Source organism: Leuresthes tenuis, unplaced genomic scaffold, assembly GCF_036924035.1.
Source record: "Leuresthes tenuis unplaced genomic scaffold, fLeuTen1.0.hap1 SCAF_2, whole genome shotgun sequence".
NCBI lineage: Eukaryota > Metazoa > Chordata > Actinopteri > Atheriniformes > Atherinopsidae > Leuresthes > Leuresthes tenuis.
Genome location: NW_027325356.1, coordinates 39,830,455 through 39,850,708, shown reverse-complemented (window position 1 = coordinate 39,850,708; position 20,254 = coordinate 39,830,455). Strand labels below are relative to the sequence as shown.

The window sequence follows — 20,254 nt, the reverse complement described above, 5'->3', positions numbered from 1 at the left end:
TTATAGACATTGTTCAGAGACTCCATTTCAGAGGCTCTGCCCGACCCAGTTCGGAGGAGGCTAGAAGATGTGGTAGGATTGAAATCAATGCCACATGGGGTATTCTGGGATTATGTAGTGTGCGTTTGAAAAATATAGACAAGATTCAAGATTCAAGAGGCTTTATACCTCCTGAGGGAAATTTCTGTGCAACAGTTATGGAACAAGGGGGATATTACTAAATAAAATAAAATAAAAATAAAATAGACAAATAAGATCAAATGAAGCTAACATAAAATAACATAAGTAACTAAGTACAATATGTGCGGTGTGCAAATAGCAAATAGCCTTAATAAAGAAAACAGTATATACAAGCAAGTGATTAGGAGAAGTGTCATTGTAAAGTAGCATTGGGTAAAGTGACATTGGTATTTGGCCTCAGGATGCAGTGTTTCCACTAATCCTCTCTCGACATGAGGTAGATGAATTTAAGACTCTGATGGCCACAGGCAGAAAGGACTTCCTCTGGCGTTCAGTCCAACAAAGGGGTGGAATGAGTCTGTTGCTGAAGGTGCTTCTGTGGGAGGTAAGCACCTGGTGGAGAGGGTGAGTGTTGTTGTCCAGGATGCTGTGCAGTTTACACAGCATCCTCCTCTCAGACACCACCAACAAAGAGTCCAGCTGGATCCCCAGGATGGAGCCAGCCTTCCTGATGATCTTGTTGATCTTGTTGGCATCTGCTGCCCTCAGACTACTGCCCCAGCACACCAAACCAAATATGATGGCACTGGCTACCAGAACCGTGTTCTTGGCCCAGTTCAGTTTGTTGTCCAGGTGTACACCAAGGTATTTGTAATCCTGAACCACTTCCACAGTCTCACCATTGATGGAAATGGTTGTAGGGGCAGATTTCATCCTGTGGAAATCCACCACCTGCTCCTTAGTCTTGGTGGTATTAAGATGCAGATGGTTAGTCTCACACCACTTGACGAAGGAATCCACAACACCCCTGTACTCCTCCTCTTTCCCCTAACACATACAGCCAACAATTGCAGAGTCGTCCGAAAACGTCTGCAGGTGGCTGGACTCAGAATGGAACTGAAATTCAGATGTGTACAGGGTGAACAGAAAAGGGGAGAGAACAGTTCCCTGTGGGGCCCCTGTGCTGCTGACCACAGTGTCAGACACATAGTCCTGCAGTCTGACATAAGGTGGACGACCCATCAGATAGTCTGTAATCCAGGAAACCAGAGGGGGGTCCACTTGCATCGCCGTCAGCTTACTCCCCAGCAGGGCAGTCCGGACGGTGTTGAACGCACTGGAAAAATAAAAAGGATTGTGGCTGGTAGGCAAACTGAAGAGGATCCAGTGATGAGCTGACCTGGGGCCGAAGAAGTGACAGGACAAGCCTCTCCAGGGACATCATCCGGTGGGAAGTTAGCGCCACCGGTCTGTAGTCATTGTAGACTGGAACCAGTCAGGATGTCTTCCACAGCACAGGGACCCTCTCCAGACTCAGGCTCAGGTTGAAGATGCGCTGCAGGATTCTACTCAGATGGGCTGCACATGTTTTGAGGACCCTCGGGCTGACACCATCGGGACCTGCTGCCTTGCCTGGGCGGAGTCTGCACAGCTCTCTCCTTACCTGCTCAGCTGTGAAGGTATGTGTGTCGTGTGTGTTTATGGGGGAGGGGGAGGTGATGATGGTGGGAGAGAAAGCACAGGTATGGCGTAGTCGGGGAGGAACGAAGTGGGAGGGGAGACAGCAAGGCTGGAGGTTTGAGGGTGGATGGTTGTTGAGGAGTTGGGGGAGGGGTAGCCCAGAGCCCTCACATCAAATCTACTGAAAAACAGATTCAGGTCGTTGGCTCGTTCATGACCCCCTCAAGCTGGAGTTTGTGCTCTAGCTTCTTCCTGTAGCTGTCTTTGCCCTGTTGGATCCTCTCCTTAAGCTCTCTCTGAACCCGTCTCAACTGCTCCCCATCCCCTACTCTGAAGGCCCTCTTCTTCTCATTCAGCAGAACCTTGATATCTCTGGTGACCCACGGCTTGTTATTGAGGAAACAGCGTACAGTCACTGTGGGAACAACACTGTCCACACAGAAGTTGATGTACTCTGTTATGCAGTCCATGAGATCATCAAGGTCCTCACCATGCGAATCACAGAGCCACTCCCAGTTTGTCAGTTCGAAGCAGCTCTGCAGAGCCAAATCTGTCTCCTGTGACCATCTCTTCACAGACCTAGTGGTCACCGGGAGCCGCTGGATTAGAAGCTTATACAGGATCCGCAGGTAGATGAGGTTGTGGTCAGATCATCCAAGTGGAGGAAGGTCAGTGGAGATGTAAGCCTCCTTAAAATTGGCATACAGTAGGTCCAGTGTTTTATATTTTTACAGTCCACAAACTGCTCGAAGGTGGGCAGTGTTGCAGCCAGAATTCCATGATTGAAGTCCCCAGATATCGCGATGAATGCATCGGGGTGCTGAGTCTGGAGTCTTGCGATGACGGTGTGTGTCAGTCACGAGCACAGCATTAGCGGACGGAGGAATGTAAACAACCAGGATGATCACGTGTGAGAACTCACGCGGCAGATAGTATGGCCGCAGACTCACGGCAAGCAGGTCAATGTCCGAGCTGCACACACGCTCGTCACATGTCCAGGATGACACCACTTATTGTTAATAAGAATAGCAAGTCCCCCACCTTTCCTCTTGCCACTCTCCCGATGATTCCTGTCTGCCCGAACAGTCTGAAAGCCGTCCACAGTTGTATTTGAGTCCGGAATGTCCTCGTGGAGCCACGTCTCAGTGAAACACATCACGGTGCTCTCGCAAAACACCCGCTGAGTCCTAAAAGCATCCAAAGAAATGTTGCACAGTTGTAGTTGTAAGAACTGCAAGGGAAACAAAAGGTAAAAGGTCAGGCCCTGCTGACAGGTACTTCCACCCTCAGCTGCAATGAACGTTGATGGATGGAATTTATGGATGAATGGATGCTTTGTTGATCTCAAAGGAAATTCATGGTGGTTATAAAACAACCACCATGTCCACTGCAAACACCACTGCCACCACAAACACCACTAGTTGTTCATTTTTACCCACAACCACCATACACAAAACGACTGCCCTTAACTTGCTGGGGTGAGAGGCTTTGTGTAAACTAAAATTAAGATTTGGTGTTCCCTGCAAGGCATAATCATGGATAAAGAGTGAAGTGGGAACAAACAGAGAATCCATTAATCTTCCAATCACAAGATGCAACAATGATCAAAATCCTGTACAGCATATCAGCATTGGCAAAACCAAAAGCAATTATGGTATTGACAAACCAAACAGTTCAAACAGCAAAGGAAAGAGAAGCAAAAACTAGTGAAAGTGATTTGTTGGAGGAAATTATATATCACGTCCCAAACTAAGTGTGGTCTAAAAATTATGCTGACGTTGATTTGGTGAAATCTGCTAATCCAGTAAAAGTTGAGAACAATGTAAAACTTCCTTATTGTCCTCAGTATCCACTCAAACCAGAAGCAGAGGAGGGTGTAAGTGGGACAATAAAAAGCTTTGTAGGAAAAGGAGTGTTAATTGAGACAGATAGCGTGTGCAGTACTCCCATATTTCCAGTATTGAAGGCAGACAAGTTCAAGTAGGTTAGCACATGATTTGCGCATGATAAACGCGATTGTTCAGGCTTGTCCAGCAGAGGTGCCAAATCCTTACACACTCCTCACCAACGTGCCTCCTAATGCAATTTTTTTTACAGTGATTGATTTGTGTTCTGCATTTTTCAGCGTTCCTCTGGCAGAAGAATCTCAGTATTTGTTTGCATTCACATATAGAGGTAAGAAGTACACTTACACCAGACTTCCCCATAATTTTAAAAATAGCACTCATGGGTTTAACCAGGTCCTTGGACAAGACCTGCAGCGCCTTGCATTGAATGGCACACTACTACGCTATGTAGATGATTTTTTACTGTGCTCACCAACCCTCGAGGATTGCCATCAAGATTCCATAAAAATCCTTCAGAGGCTGGCAGAGGGAAGATACAAAGTTTCAAAATCTAAACTTCAGTATTGTCAGCCTAAGGTAGAGTATATAGGGAGCTTAATCTCACAGGGACCTATTGCTATTTCTCCTTCCCACTTGGAGGGAGTAAGTAAAGCACTATGTTAAAAAACAATTGAGGAAATTATGATCTTTTGGGGGATGATAGGATTCAGTGCGGATTGGATAGAAGATAATGCAATCAAGTGAGAAATTATTAAACAATCCAAAGACCAAAGGTTGAAAGCACCACTGAAATTGACGAACGAGGCTAAGATAGCCTTTGAAAGACTGAAACAAGATTTGCAGAAAGCACCAACACTGGCTACAACAGACTATGAGAAACCATTTTTCTTGTACGTCTCCAATAGAACATGTATGCGTCTGCAGTGCTGATGCAGGAAACGTGTAGTGGTCGCAGAAAACAAGCTATTGCTTATTATAGTACAAAATTGGATGATGTTGTACATGGCTGGCCACCATGTTATCAAGGGTTGGCAGCAGTGCAGTATGCTTATGAGAAAGTATCCACAATAAAAATGGGGTACCCACTCATCATTTTAACTCACCATAAAATCTCAGAACTAATAAATCAGGCAAAGTGCGTGGTGACTTAAGCAAGATGTTTGCAGTTTATGCATCTTATCCACGTATCCAGATGTGAGAATACAAAAGTGTACTACATCAAACGCTCCACTTGAGTTTGAAGGAGAACCACATGAGTGTGTAGCAGAAACTATGAGGTACACTAAACTAAGACCTGACTTAGAAGCAACTCCACTTGTACAGGCTGATGTCACCTATTTTGTGGTTGATGAAGTGTTGAGTCAGTGTGAAATATGTCCAAAGAACAATGTTCGAAAGGGTGTGAAGACACCAGTGGGACACATTCCGGTGCCAGAAGAACCCTTTAAATCATTGGTCATAGACTATGTAGACATGATTAAAACAGTACAGGGTAAAAGATAAATGCTAGTGGTGATTGATCGTTACAAGTGGTGGATTTACTAATGCCAGTGAAACTCACGTAGGTACTACTACTGTTAAATGTAATGTCACATGGGTTTTGTCATGGTTTCCACACAAAAATATGAAATCTATATTCATTGGGACACCTGTGTGGACTGAAAATCCTGTTCCTCTGGATAAAAAATGTGAAAATATAATGACGACGATTCCAACTCCGTTCCTTTTTGGGAATCAGATACACCCAATAGCCGATAGTTACTGGATGTGTGGAGATTATGTTTTGTTGAATGTGTTGCCCAATAAGTGGATAGGTCTGTGTGCACTTGTGAGGGTGAAGACGTCAGTAGTGTTAGTGTATGACAGAGTAAACAAGATTCTAGGGTTGGATGTTGAAAAACGGAGAGTTTAAAGAGCTAGTGGTAATTACATCATCGATAAGCACGTTTACGTGGATGCAATAGGGCAGCCGAGAGGGATTCCTTTTGAGTTCAAAGCAAGCAGTGAGATTGGTGCAGGATTTGAGTCTATTTTGCCATGGATCACAATTAACAAAAATGTGGATTGGATTACAACCAACAGAGAATTCTTAACTACATGAGAGAAGGGCTTGTAGCCTTAGGAGAACAACTACATGAGACAGGTAGGATAGTTGGCAGAACAGGCAAGCTTTAGACTGGATATTATCAGAGAAAGGTGATGTGTGCTATGCTATGCTAAAGTGTTGTACATTTATACTCGGGAACACTGCATCTGATGGGACTTTTACAATTGCTATGAATAAAATCGAAGATCTGAAAGGGGAGGTGAAGGGAAATGCTAGTGGTGGAGTCGTCTGGATGGGATTTAAGGATCTTGGGGAGCGATGGCAGTTAAGGTGGGAATGACAGTATTGGTAATACTGATAATGATCTCCCTATTGGTGTGTTGCATTATTCATGCTCAGACAAAGAGTGGTAGCAGCCAGACTGCAGCTGACCTTGCGAGACTTGGTCTGAGGACCAACACCTGGAAGAACTGTTCATCGAACGAAGGTTGCCAATGAACTGTTCACAAAATTCTTTCCTTATGTTTATGCATTTAGCATCCAAAGCAACTTACACTGATAGGCAGTTAGGGTAAGGGAGTCTTGCCTGAAGATCTATTGGAAGTAGGATCTTTTATGCAGGGAATTTGAAACCAGGTCTCCCACATGAAAGGTGGCAATCTTACCACTACACTATCCACTACACATGTGTAGAACCAAACATAGCCTAACAGGGACAGGAGGTGGTAAAGACCTCTTTCACATAAGTGAAGTGCGAGTAACCTCTCCGTCCAAGATAGCTTAGCAGACCCAGCCGGACTGATGTTCGGCCAGAAGCAGACAACTCCAGAGTACTGGTGACGGGACTGGACTGGATGAGCTACATTACATCGCATTATTATTATTATTTGATTATTCCTGATTTCTGTACTGTACATGGTACAAAACTGTGATGTATTAATTTCAGAGCACGACCTTTGGTACTAAGAGAGTAATTAAGTGGTCGGTTGCCAAGTGGGTATGGGGCCATAGGAGAATTTTCCCGTGAATAAGAACGTGAGTTACAAAAGAAGCAGCCGACGGCTTTTTCGCTCCTATGCACTGGAAACAGTGGAAAATTTTAATGGTAATGTCAAAGGTTTAAATTATGTTTGTTGGAGTCAGTATTATTTGTACAAGACAATGAGTTTCTACAGTGTTTAAATTGTCATACTATATACGTTTTTCAATAAAATTTTTAGTGTAGTCATTTAATTATTCATTCATTATTATTCATTCATTAGGGGTCTAGCAGCGTAGCTGCAGACACCTATTGTTATTGCAGCTTTTCTTATTATTAGGGGTCTAGCAGCAAAGCTGCAGACACCTATTGTTATTGCTGGTTTTCCTATTATTATTGATCTACTTTCCGCTGCAATTGAAGTCTATGCCCCATGAACGCTATGGTAAAAAATTTTGAAATTTTTGCACGTTTTTAGGACATTCCCATTAGCAAATTCAAGAATTTTGGTGCCCAAAATCCAAACTCTCTAGCGCCACCAACATGTCAAACTCTGAAGTACATTTAGCTGCATGAATTTGGACTCGTTGGAATCCTTGGATCATGCCGAGTCGTCTGAATAGATTTTCCGCCATCTTGGATTTTGTTAAAAAGCTTAAAAAATGTTATAGTATCTTTGGACCAATCCGCACAAAAGTTATGAAGCGAATTTGTCAATTTCAACTTTGTTCACCCACTACAACCAATCAAATTTGGCGGCGTCAACGCCAAACAGGAAGTGAGGCCATATCTCAGCAACCAGTTGGTCTTTTGACATCAAACTTACAACACAGACTCATGACTCCTTCCTTAAGAGACCCAAGAAGTTTGGTGACATTTGGCGCTATAAGTAGCAAAACTGCATTTTTGCTCATATCTTTGGACCTGTTGGTTCAAATTTCAAAAGTCAGCTACCATTGGAATCCCTGGATGGAGACGAGGTCAACGAACTCTATGACGTCATTTGAACCATCTTGGATTTTCCGCCATTATGAATTATATCAAAAACCTTCAAAAAGCATTACAGGTCACCCATATTTTCTGATTTCCACAGGACTTGACACATAGACTCTTCAGACCAAGCCTCTCAAAAGCTATCATGTGGAATTTTTAAATTGCAATTAAAGCCAATTAAAGCCAATCGAACTCAGCGTTGACATGCCAAACAGGAAGTGAGGCCATATCTCAACAACCATTTGATGTTTAGATGTCAAACTTCTAACACAGTGACCAAGTCTTTAAGAGGCCCAGGAATTCTGGTGAACTTAGACCCAGAGGGGGCGCTATAAGTAGCAAAAATTTTAGAGCCGTTGGATCAAATTTCACAAATGAGGTACCGTTGGAATCCTTGGATGAAGACGAGTTCATCGCAAAAACCAACCTTGATGTATGGACTCATGATGCCTTCCTGAGCAGCCATAGGCTTATGTGCTGTGCTGCTAGGCCCCGCCATCGTTGCTTGCAGCTATATTTTTATCATTACTTTTGCTACGTATATATTCCCTTTTGCAATACTTCCATTTATTCAATATATTCTATTTCATTCCATTATGGTAAATATGTTTCAATTGATCATTTTTGATTAATAGAATAATTTTGTGTTACACTTAGTTTATTGTCACTACATAAATGTCACAGCCAGAGAGGCTATTTCATATCAAAACTTCACAAGGAGAAGTTTGGAGACAAAGAGAGCTGTGTTTTAAGAAGGAATGTTTTGTCCCCACTGATCGTTATCTTTATAGCTCCCCAAATAAGGAGATGCCTCCAAACTAAGGAGATATACCAGACCTGGGCACATAAAAAACAGTAGAAGATTGTATGTTTATGTTTATGTATTTAGCAGACGCTTTTATCCAAAGCAACTTACAAATCAAGATATAACAAACTATACAAAAAGCTAACAATAAACTACATAGAAGAAACCCACTAGTCCGACTCTGTCAGAGGTGACAGAGTAGAGATAGGGTGCAGGCATAGAAGGAAGTGCAGAAAGATAAAGTGCAAAGATAGAGGGGGTAGGGAAGTACAAGGTAAGTGCTAGGATAGGAGATGCTCTCTGAAGAGCTGGGTTTTCAAGAGCTTCTTGAAGATAGACAGGGACGCCCCTGTTCTGGTAGCGCTCGGTAGGTCATTCCACCATTGTGGGACGACACATGAATAGAGTTTGGATTGTCTTAGGCGTGGTGTAGGCACTGCTAGACGACAATCCTGGGACGAACAGAGGGACCGAGTTGTGACATAAGCCTTTGTATGTATGTGTGTGTGTCACCAAATAAAAGTGCAAGGGAGGCAACCACTTGTTGGAGAACTCTTGCGAAGCTGCTGAGGGAAAGGTTTCTGTGTTATTCTCCCCTTGGAAGTAAGATACTGAGGCCTCTGAGGGATTTCTTGGTTTCATGCCGTTGTCTGTCTGTGAATTTTTCTAACATTTTCGGTCCTTTGAGCCGGATGCCAACAATTTGTATGACGGGAGGGCTGAAACTCTGTAGACTGTGCACAGCCCGACTAGGTTGGAGGAAAGACGCAAGGGGCTAAAATTCTCCGTTCTGCAAGAGAAGGCCCTTTCCAGGAGAACCCCTCAAGAATGACGGCATCCAAGCACATTTTTGCGACGGACAGTGGATGAGACCAAGAAAAAGAAAAACAGCTGAATTGTGAGTAACATCTTTTGACATTGAATGTTGCAACTGAAGTGTGTAGAGAGGTTCGAGTCCTCGCCTATAAGAAAACATATATATATATACAAAAATATAAAAAGAAAAAAAGACAAAAAAAGAAAAAAGATATTAGGAGGGTTAAAGTCCTCGCCTAAAAGAAAGGGTGTTTTTAAAATAAAAAAAGACAAAAAATTAAAAAACCAAAGGGGGGGTTTGAGTCCCTACCTTAAGGAAAGGGAGGGTTAAGGTCCCTACCTAAAGAAAAGGAGGGTTTGAGTCCCTACCTTAAAGAAAAGGAGGGTTAAGGTTCCTGCCTAAAGAAAAGGGGGGTTTGAGTCCCTACCTGATGGGTACCCGGTGTTTGTAAGTCTATTGTATTTGTTTTTTAATGTATTTTGTGTTTTAAGTGTGTCAGTATTTGTACTGTGCATCTGTACTGTTTTGAGTGTGCACGTGAAAGGGTGAGAGGCGCTAGTTTGAGTGTGCGCGGGAGAGGGTGCAACTCGCTGTTTTGTGTGTGTGTGGAGGAGCCTTTTGGAGCCTTTTGGAGAGTTTTGTTGAAGCAGCAGAGTAACTGGGAAGCTGACGGTGTCAACAAAGGTTACCGACTGAAGAAAAGAAAATACGTTTTTTTCAGGAAAATTGTCTGTCCCTCAGTGCCAAATGCTGGTGAACAAATTAAAAGACAAAGATAAAAATAAAGGTCGAGAACAGGACGGACCCAAAACCACTACTGCAAATGTGTGATTGGCTGAAGCTCACAAGTGTTAGGGGTCTGGAGAGGACTGGATCCAAAAGCGAACAGGAGACAGCAGGTAGAGGTCAAAAAGGATTTATTCAGGGAGGGGGAAATAAGGATTTCAGGAGGCGAGGAGAATGAACCAGGGTCCGAGTGAGGTGGAAGGAGGCTCCGTACAAGGCTCGTGAGATGAGTAGTTCCCATGTTACGATGATCTCGTGTATGTGCTCGTGAAGGCAGGCTCGGATACGGGCTGCGGGCTGGCTCGGTGGCAGGCTGGGCTGGGTACAGATCTCTGGCTGGGCGTATACAACTGGCATGCGTGTTCTTCCAACGTGAGACAATAATCCGACACCGCGGGCCAGGAGAGAGCAGGCTTTAACAGGTGCCAGATTGGTAACAGGACACAGGTGGGAATGGTGAGAGCGCTCCTCCCAGCCGTCCAGCCTAGCCTGAAAAACAACACAAGGCAACCAGCCAGCACCCAGGTACAAACATAACTTAAAGAAGGCAAAATAATAATAATAATAATCACCACAACAAGAGGAAATTAGGAGAAAGAGAGAAAGGGGGGGAAAAAAGGCACAATATGTTCTGTTGTCCATCCTGAAGTTAATAAAACAACCCCCCTCCATTTCTGGTGTTTTCCCTGCCATACTCTCTGTGGAGGGAGCTGGGGGGGGGAGTCACTGACTCCTGTGACACCTCCCTACATCCACTCTTCCTCAATTTATGGATCAGGTCATACATGCAGAAAAAGTGACACAGAAAAAAAGATGAAAAGAGAAAAGAAAGCTGATGTGTTTGTGGGAGACAGCTGTGATGATTATGGGGGAGGAGATGCAGGTGTGTTTTATATGGGAGGTCCAAGCTGGCACAAAAGAGGACGAGGAAGAGGTAGATGCTTCCCCAGAGGAAGGGGAAAAGGAAGATTTTCAGATATAGAATGTTGGTTGTGTGGCAAGTTGGGACATCTTAGGAGAAACTGTCCTGAAAAAGGGGAAACAGAAATGACTAAATAGAGAGAGCAGGCAAGTACAGAAAATGGAGAGGAAGAATCACAATTGGTGGATGAGATGTTGGATTTAGCTTGTATCTGCACAATGGCATGTCCCAAATTTACTTTACTGGTCCAAGGGAGACCATATGTGTTTTTATGTGAATCAGGAGCGTGCCGCACTGTGATGAGAGATGATTGCCACAAGTTCTGCACATCTAAAGATAGCATTTTAGTAAGATCAGCAGGTGGAGAGGTGCAAAATGTCCACGAAAAATAAAAATAGCATTTACAGAACACGGTGGAAGTTCCTGGGGACAGGTGGTTCTCTCCCCAGCTTGCCCCTTTAACCTTCTAGGACGAGATTTTATGGAAAAGATGAAAATTGCCATATACCTAGCAGAAAATGGGGGCATGGTGGCACATCAATATGCAGAGGCCTATGTTATAGAAGGCTCTGGGGAACCACACTATCACTGGTCCTTAGACTTAACAACTGTCGATGTAGCAGGCACTGCAAAGCAGCTGGCTGATCTAACAGCTGAAGTCACTTGTTGCCCAAAGAACACCTCTCCCCACGTGGTTATCATGTCACAGTGAGGTTTAAGAAAACCACTGGTCCAGACTATGCATTTGACAAGGCTTTTTGTCGATCAGGCCCACAAAGAGTTGTTCTTACTGCATGTTATTGGAAAGAAGAAAACTGTTTTTGTTTATGTACTCTTACCCCGAAAATAAACAAATTGGTGCAATATGTGTCCATGGCCATAAATGGCTGGACAGACTGGAAACATTTGAACCAATCGGCATTATATGTCAAAGACGTAACTGACTGGAGACCTGGGGCCTCATGTACAAAGACTTGCGTGGATTTCCTACTGAAACATGGCGTGCGATCAAACCAAAATGCCCTCCAATGTACAAATATATCCGGATGTATCAATGTGTGCGCACCCAAGCACATTTCTTTTGTACATCCCAATCAACGTGGAATTCAGCGCACATGTCGGAGTACCCGACTCCTCCCTGTCCACGCCCCTACTTAAATATGCAAATAATATTTAAATATTAGATCTCTGCAGGATCAGAAAGTAAAGAAAAAAGAACGAGTAAGACGGAAAAAGAATAACTAAAGCTAGATGGAGATTATACTTTCTGAAGTGGAGGCCCGCAAAAATGTCCTCTTTGGCATGCTGTCCTATGATATAAGCAGCAAACGTAACAGGAGGGGGTGGGAGAGCGTGAGCAGGGCCTTTAATGCTGTGGAGTCTGAGAAGCGCACACAAGCAGAGATGAAAAAGAATGGTCCGATATTAAGGTGGATGTGAAGCGGAGACTGGCTGCCCACCACCGAAGTGTGGCCAAAACAGGCGGGGGAGGCTGTTTAGAGAGTTGGCACAGCTACAAGTGACACTGCTCTCTCAGGGGTGGTGGGTGTGAGAGTGTGGGTGACTCTGATTAAAGGTAAATACCAGTATTTGTGTACTCACAACAAACGTGTTCATACAGCAACCTAGTGCAGTGTGCCGGGAAAAAGGTGAGGCTGATTTCACACTTTACACATGAGGTTATTAACATTTGCACACCAAGACGACCAGGGGCTTGTTAGAAGGATCTTAAGCTGTAGCTTAACCAGCAAAAAAACAGCAAGTTATTAACTTTAACTAACAACAACTAACAACTATGATGCTGTGAAGACGGGATAGAAATTGGGGGGGCACATGCTCAATGCACTTCATAGGGAATAATATTAGAACAATTACACGAATAAAGTTACTCACCAAGAAGCCACCCATCACGCACAGTGCCAGTTTGTAGTCTGTTCCCAACAATTTTGTTACTGAATGTATGAATCGTGCATTGAACCAGGCCCCCCCCCACAAAGCATTTGCACATCATATGATCTGTACATTGATGGAATGAAAATGTTTCCTGTTAACATACAAATTCATCATGTGATGGCGCTTTTATAGCACTGTGTGTGCAGTCGATAGCTCCGATTACATTAGGAAAACCATCTCTCGCTTCAAATTGCGCTTCAATGTTGGCCTGTTCAACTGCATTGTGGGAATTTGATAAACCTGCTGAGATGCAGATAATTCCGTCCCACTCGGCTGGCATGGCTCGGCTCAGGGTCGATTGGCACAGTCCCAATCGGTTGGCCAGCTCCCTCTGGAATGCCCCGGTTGCTTAAACCCCAGTGTGCACGCCACCTGTGGCACGAACAGCGCATGGCCCCTCGCTGTGTTGCGCTCCAGCGCCGGCCGCAGCTCTGTGCACAGTTCCAGGAGGATTGCCCTCAAAACGGCTGATGAGCCGGTTTTCATCTTGTGCCAGCAAATCCTCTCTGTCTCTGAAAACACGCTTACTTCCAATTGCACCATTTACAATGTCTTCCAATACCACTAAAGCAGCCATTGTTTAGTATGCACTGCACCACTTTGCGCATGCTTTTATATCCACTAGTGTAATTGCAAACACATGGGTGTAATAATTGTTCATCAGTGTTAATTGTTCATGTGTCTCAAATGTGCAAATCACTCATTCTGAGGACAAATTGTGTTAACATTTATTTATTATAACAGTTTCCCAACATCACCTCTAAGAGTCGCCAAAGAATCAATAGCTGTAGAAAAGTGCGTGCGACAGCCCTGAAGTTTGCGTGAGGCACCGCACATTTCCACGGTCATTTCGCTCTTGATACATCTGATCGTTGATGTGAAAAAGTGTGTACACCACTTTTTTGTGCGTACGTACCCATTGTACATGAGGCCCCTGATGAGCAGAAAGGCTGGCAATTCAGCCCCTCAACACAGTGTTATAGGAAACTGTTAAACTGGGTAGTAACATGTTCCCCACAAACACATTTGGAGGAACGGGTCTGCGTGAACTAAGACCCTCACTGCAGAACAAGATCAGGCTTTAGAGTCACTGCTATCCACACTATGGTCCCAAGGCAACGCTAATGTGGGACTGATGAAAGGTGTGGAGCCTGTTATTATTAGGCCAAAGACAGAACACAGGCCTAAAGCACGACAATATCCCCTGAAACCTGATGCAATCGAAGGTATACATCCTGTAATTAAAGATTTACGTAATAAAGGGATTATTAGACCCTGCTCAGACTCCCCAGTTAACACAGCTATTTTTCCAGTAAAGAAAGCGGCTCCATCTACAGGATGGAGGATGGTACAGGATATGAGGCCTCTGAGGGATTTCTTGGTTTCATGCCGTTGTCTGTCTGTTGTGAATTTTTCTAACAACACTATACAATACAGTTTTTTTTTAAGAAATGTGCTCATTGTTCAGAGTTCCGATCAGTTGAATAATGAAGGTTGAACTATTCTGGAAAAGAGGTTCTGTTCCCAGCATCATGATTGTTGCGGCTTTCCTATTCCTGTAAAGCCGCTTGAGAGAATGAGAACAGGTCCTGTATGTTTTGAATGACACGCTGCTGCTCAGTGGGTCCACATAAGTTTCAGAATATTTAATCATAAACAAAAGATTACAAGTGGCCTTCCAATTACATGCGCTACATTTGATTGATTAAAGTGTACACCTTTTGCGCTTGTATCAAAGCAACATAACTAAACTAAAAGCGGTCAGCAAAAATTACGGCTACCTGGCTCGCCTCTCTCCTGTCTGGCGCAGGTGATTCAGCCCCTATTATTACCTACGACACAAAATGATAAGACTTGTAACTTGACTTTGACTTTCACTGAAATGACTCGCAACTTTACTTTCACTTCAGCCTATTGACTTTGAAGTACCCCCCCCCCATCCTGTTTTCACCTACACGACACAGAATCTTTGCATCCAATTTTCATCCAATCACAGGACACAAAGATGACCAACAACAAAATAATGTCACAAAGAAGCAGAGCGCCAGTGGCAAAAAAAAAATGATACGAAAGATCATCTCATGCACTTACAAGAATTACGAGGTTGTCAATAAAAATCCCAGCGTGTACAACATGTGGGTCAAAAATCAGACGGAGACGTGACAACGTCCAACTTCGTTCGGCATTTGAAGCTGCACAAAGAACGGTAAGCCAGTCACATTATGAAAGTTTGCAAGCTAATGCTAACCTAATAAGGGACTTCAACATTAGTGCACACGGCAGTCTATTGAGCACACCTCATAGCACATGTTGATTTTCTAAGTTGCACTGACTCCATTCCAGCCAGTACACAGAAACATGCTATATAAGTTTTAACCAACAAATATGCAGTCTGCAAAAGCTACAGCAATAACATAAGAACCTAAAGTCATTTGCTCATCTAAAAGTTGCCCTCGTACTGCCGCTTATAAGATCTACATGCCATTTTAATACTGATTACTAGACACAGTCAGTGAATCCAAGATTAGCATGGAGCTGGTTTCGGCAAAAGTTGACAGGAGGAATGATTTTATTCTATATAGTAATTAGAAATGGCCCGCTGTTAAGAAAAAAAAAGCTGTCTTAAAACAATACCCAAGTATTGGATTCTTATTTATTGTTTAACAGTTTGTTAAAGGACAGATAAAGCTACAGATAATAAAAAGTAAAGTAAGCTCTATGTACCACCTTCAGTTGGATTAAACCGTGCTTAGAAGACGTAGATGAAGTGTGTATCAGATTTAAGATAGAGTCCCACTGATTGTCTCTAAGAACTACCCTGAGATCAGAATCCCAGGCCTTCCTTAAGTTTTCAGTGGAGTGTGGGTTAATGCTCTGGATGAGATCATAGATCTGGGCTACCAGTCGTCTACGATCTGAATTCAGTTCAAGAATATATTCGACATGTGATTTTATGGGCTTATCTGGAAATGAATTAAATGTCTTTTGTACGAAGCTCCTAAATAATGGAAGAAATGGTTCTTAGGTAAGTCGTAAGTTTGGGATAATTGAGAGAAAGACATAAATATGTCATCTATATATAAATTACACATTGACGTGATCCCTTTGTCAAACCACAGATTGAATGCAGGATCAGTGCAAGAGGGAGTGAACATGTGATTTGACTTAACAGGTGAGAGGGTAGAGGGCCTATGTAGCCCAAAATGTCTTCTAAATTGAGACGAAATTCTTATGGATTGAATAACCACTGTATCTGAGCACAAATGATTGCTAATAAGTGGCAAGGCAGCACAAATCACTGAGCCTAAGTGATGTTGGCATGATGAAAGCTCCAATTGCTTCCAGTCTGCCTTATCCGCGATTGGATTATCTTCAAACCAGTGAATTTCTGGATGTTGCATGCCCAACAATAAAAAATCTAATCTGGCAACGCAAGTCCTACAGAGCGCTTTGATCCTTGGAGGTGAGTCTTGCTGATACGACTAGGTTTGTTCACCCATATAAAAGAGACAATAGTTTTATCAAGTGCTTTAAAGAAAGATTTTTTAATTAAAATTGGGATGTTTTAGAAAAGATTTTGGCAATGTTATCATTTTAATAAGGTTAACACATCCTGCTACTGACAATGGTAAAGAGGCCCAACGGTTCATATCCTGCTTACATTTATTAAGGACATCCATGAAATGTTTCTTAAAGGAGCAGAGAAAGAGCGAGTGACCTCAGTTCCCAGATATTTAAGCCCATTTTGGACCCTTTCAACAAGGAAAAGATTAGAGGGTAAAGCAACCTGATCCAGGCTATGAACCCCTCCTTAAAGCCAAACTTTTGGAGAGTGAAAAATAAATGTTTCCAGTCGACCTGGTCAAACGCTTTTTCAGGGTCGAGCAAAATTAACAACCTCGGGGCATGTTGACCAGGCCAAGTGGACGACATTGAATAGCTTTCTCAAATTGGAGTAAGAATGTCAGCCCTGAATGAACCCCGTTTGATCAGGTGAAATAATATCGTTAATGAGGTTATCGATTATGCGATCAAACAATATATTAAAGCTATTAGACGTTCCACTAATATGAAAGCCATTAAGACTTTTGATTATGTGCTCTTTTTAATGTATTTGTGTAATTTGATACTCTGAAATATGCATTTGATTTGCTGTTGTGTTTTCTGTTTTGCTGATGTGTTTTCTGATTTGCTGATGTGTTTTCTGGTTTGCTGATGTGTTTTCTGTTTTGCTGATGTGTTTTCTGTTTTGCTGATGTGTTTTCTGTTTTGCTGTTGTGTTTTCTGATTTGCTGATGTGTTTTCTGATTTGCTGATGTGTTTTCTGATTTGCTGTTGTGTTTTCTTATTTGCTGATGTGTTTTCTGATTTGCTGATGTGTTTTCTGTTTTGCTGATGTGTTTTCTGATTTGCTGATGTGTTTTCTGATTTGCTGATGTGTTTTCTGATTTGCTGATGTGTTTTCTGGTTTGCTGATGTGTTTTCTGATTTGCTGATGTGTTTTCTGTTTTGCTGTTGTGTTTTCTGATTTGCTGATGTGTTTTCTGATTTGCTGATGTGTCTTCTGATTTGCTGATGTGTTTTCTGAATTGCTGTTGTGTTTTCTGATTTGCTGTTGTGTTTTCTGATTTGCTGATGTGTTTTCTGATTTGCTGATGTGTTTTCTGATTTGCTGATGTGTTTTCTGTTTTGCTGATGTGTTTTCTGATTTGCTGTTGTGTTTTCTGATTTGCTGATGTGTTTTCTGTTTTGCTGATGTGTTTTCTGATTTGCTGATGTGTTTTCTGATTTGCTGATGTGTTTTCTGATTTGCTGATGTGTTTTCTGTTTTGCTGATGTGTTTTCTGATTTGCTGATGTGTTTTCTGATTTGCTGATGTGTTTTCTGATTTGCTGATGTGTTTTCTGATTTGCTGATGTGTTTTCTGTTTTGCTGATGTGTTTTCTGATTTGCTGTTGTGTTTTCTGATTTGCTGATGTGTTTTCTGTTTTGCTGATGTGTTTTCTGATTTGCTGATGTGTTTTCTGATTTGCTGATGTGTTTTCTGTTTTGCTGATGTGTTTTCTGATTTGCTGATGTGTTTTCTGTTTTGCTGATGTGTTTTCTGATTTGCTGATGTGTTTTCTGATTTGCTGATGTGTTTTCTGTTTTTCTGTTGTGTTTTCTGATTTGCTGATGTGTTTTCTGTTTTTCTGTTGTGTTTTCTGATTTGCTGATGTGTTTTCTGTTTTGCTGTTGTGTTTTCTGTTTTGCTGTTGTGTTTTCTGTTTTGCTGTTGTGTTTTCTGGTTTGCCGTTGTGATTTGCACTTCAGGGCCACCGTACTTTTGAATCACGTGGAACATGCACCATGTTTTCTTTAAAAAATAAACTTTAAAGAAAAATAAACTTCAAACATGCCCTGTCTGGAATATCAAAATTAACAGTTTCGTGGCAATTTTTGTTTCAAATTTGTGGGCAGGGGAGAGAGGAGTCACAACCAGCATGAGAGCTCTTATAGTCAGATCTGTCAGCAAGAACAGGCATCTTGAGAGATAACACATAAAATAAAATGGACTAATCTGACATGCCTGCTCATATTCATGGTGTATCTCATATGAATTGTTGCATCCAAGTTTATAAGTTAGTTCAGTTTACATTTAGCTACAGATTAGTTTTAAAACCAAGCTCTCTGTGTGTCAAAGTTCTCAAACAGCTTTCTTAAAAATTTAGACTGCAGACCCATGTGTTCTCTGGTATTTTTGATGGAACCAAATGTCCCCAAATGAGCTTCATCCAGCTTGTACAGCCCCATCCGAAAAAAAGTTAGTATTGGTTAGTACAGGTTCCTCCAGATGGTGGAAATATGTCATATGGAAATATGAAATAAGTATCATTATGCTATCTGCCAAAACATCAATCTCTTAATCAAATCAGTGTCTATTGCTGTCACACATCAGAATAAGAAATTGTTTACACATGGTTCAACATCATCAGTTTTGCTATTGGTGTTGAAGGAGCCTGATCTAAGTGCAAACAAATAGAAACATTAAGCAGCTTTAAATGCATTGTTTGAAATACAGAAGACAGACGAAAGATTTCTTACGTTGTCCTCACAACTAATGACACTTAAAAATATCGAGGAAAATCAGGGACAAACGAAATGTGGGTCAAAATCTAACACTGTATCAAATATATTTCAGTTTTGGATGGAGCAGTATGTTCCCCACCAACTCTTCAACCAGTAGACACTGCAGTGTCTATTTCTGCCTGCTTCAGAAATGGGCTATAAAATGTTGAGCATTCTAGGGGTGGAGTTCTGTCTACAGTTCCTTCGAGTCTCCTACACACCACAGAGAACCCTCTCCATGACTACCCAACCACCACCATACTTTTTTTTTTGCACAGTAACCAACACACCCTTTGCAGTAACGCACACAAGACACTTTTATTCTATTTTTGATTTATTTTCATTCCAACTGATTAGAGTATATTCATAATTTAGCTTTTTACTATAAAAGACTAATTCCAACATATATAAATATATCTATACACACACGCACGCACACACACACACACAAGTTAGGCGGAGGATGTAATCCAAACAAAGCATTCCCCCCACATCTACATCTCTCTCTCTCTCTCCCTCCATGTCCATATATATATGTATATATACTGCTCTATAATCGTAGATTAAAGTAGAAGTAGATTTCAATAGTAACAGATTGGCACCTTACCACACATAAACCGTTAATAGACTGAGAAGAGGTGGCACTGCGCAATAACAACCACAATGCGTAATAAACAAGGTTGCTTACCCAGAAGATGAAGTTAAAGAAGAAAAGAATGTACTTGATGCATTTGGTACAGCCTTCGACTCCCATGGCGGTTCGGTAAAAGAATGTGTTCTATGTTGAGTGAGATCACAACTAGAAATTCTGATTTTAGCTCGTGGAAGGAGACAACACCCAACTCCTCCCCCTTCTCCGTCATGGCCTCAGCGCCTTCCTGTAGTCCAGTTACTGTGAGGGAATTGACTGACAAAAAGAAGCCCAATCAGAGCGGAGAACGATATATCGTTGAAAACACCATTTAAAATTAAAGAGAAGTAAGCATATTTTCCTTAATTCCTCTATTATCATGTAAACGTTTACAGGAAACAGGAAGTAGCCATAGATGGGTTTCTAAGCAACGTCATCACAGAGAAGCATAGAGGCAGCACTCAAATGTGTGTTGTACCAGAAACGTGGCGGTCTGCTAGAAGCTGATTGCATTTTAAATTTCATGGTGTTCTATTTTATTCTAAATGAATATGGGCTGAGTATATCAACAAAATAGTTGAAAAAAGTCCAAAATGTATATATGTTATGAGATGGTTAAGTGGGGTGGAATAGCGTGGCAGCTTGTCTTTAAAAACTCTACATTGTTATGATTCTGTAAGTATATGAATGTGGTAGTGACTTTATGGGTTGTTTGAAAAACAATA

The 20,254-nt window shown here is 42.1% G+C and overlaps 1 protein-coding gene across 1 annotated transcript in view; it reads right to left on the bottom strand.

Annotated features, from left to right (window-relative positions):
• The window catches only part of cd81a (CD81 molecule a), a 56,131-nt gene extending 36,367 nt beyond the window's left edge, over positions 1-19,764 (bottom strand). The window contains exon 1 of the mRNA XM_072381058.1: positions 19,587-19,764. Coding sequence (XP_072237159.1) covers positions 19,587-19,652 — 66 coding nt within the window. The 5' untranslated portion in view covers positions 19,653-19,764. The remainder of the gene's footprint in view (positions 1-19,586) is intronic.
• Between the last annotated feature and the right edge of the window lie 490 nt (positions 19,765-20,254).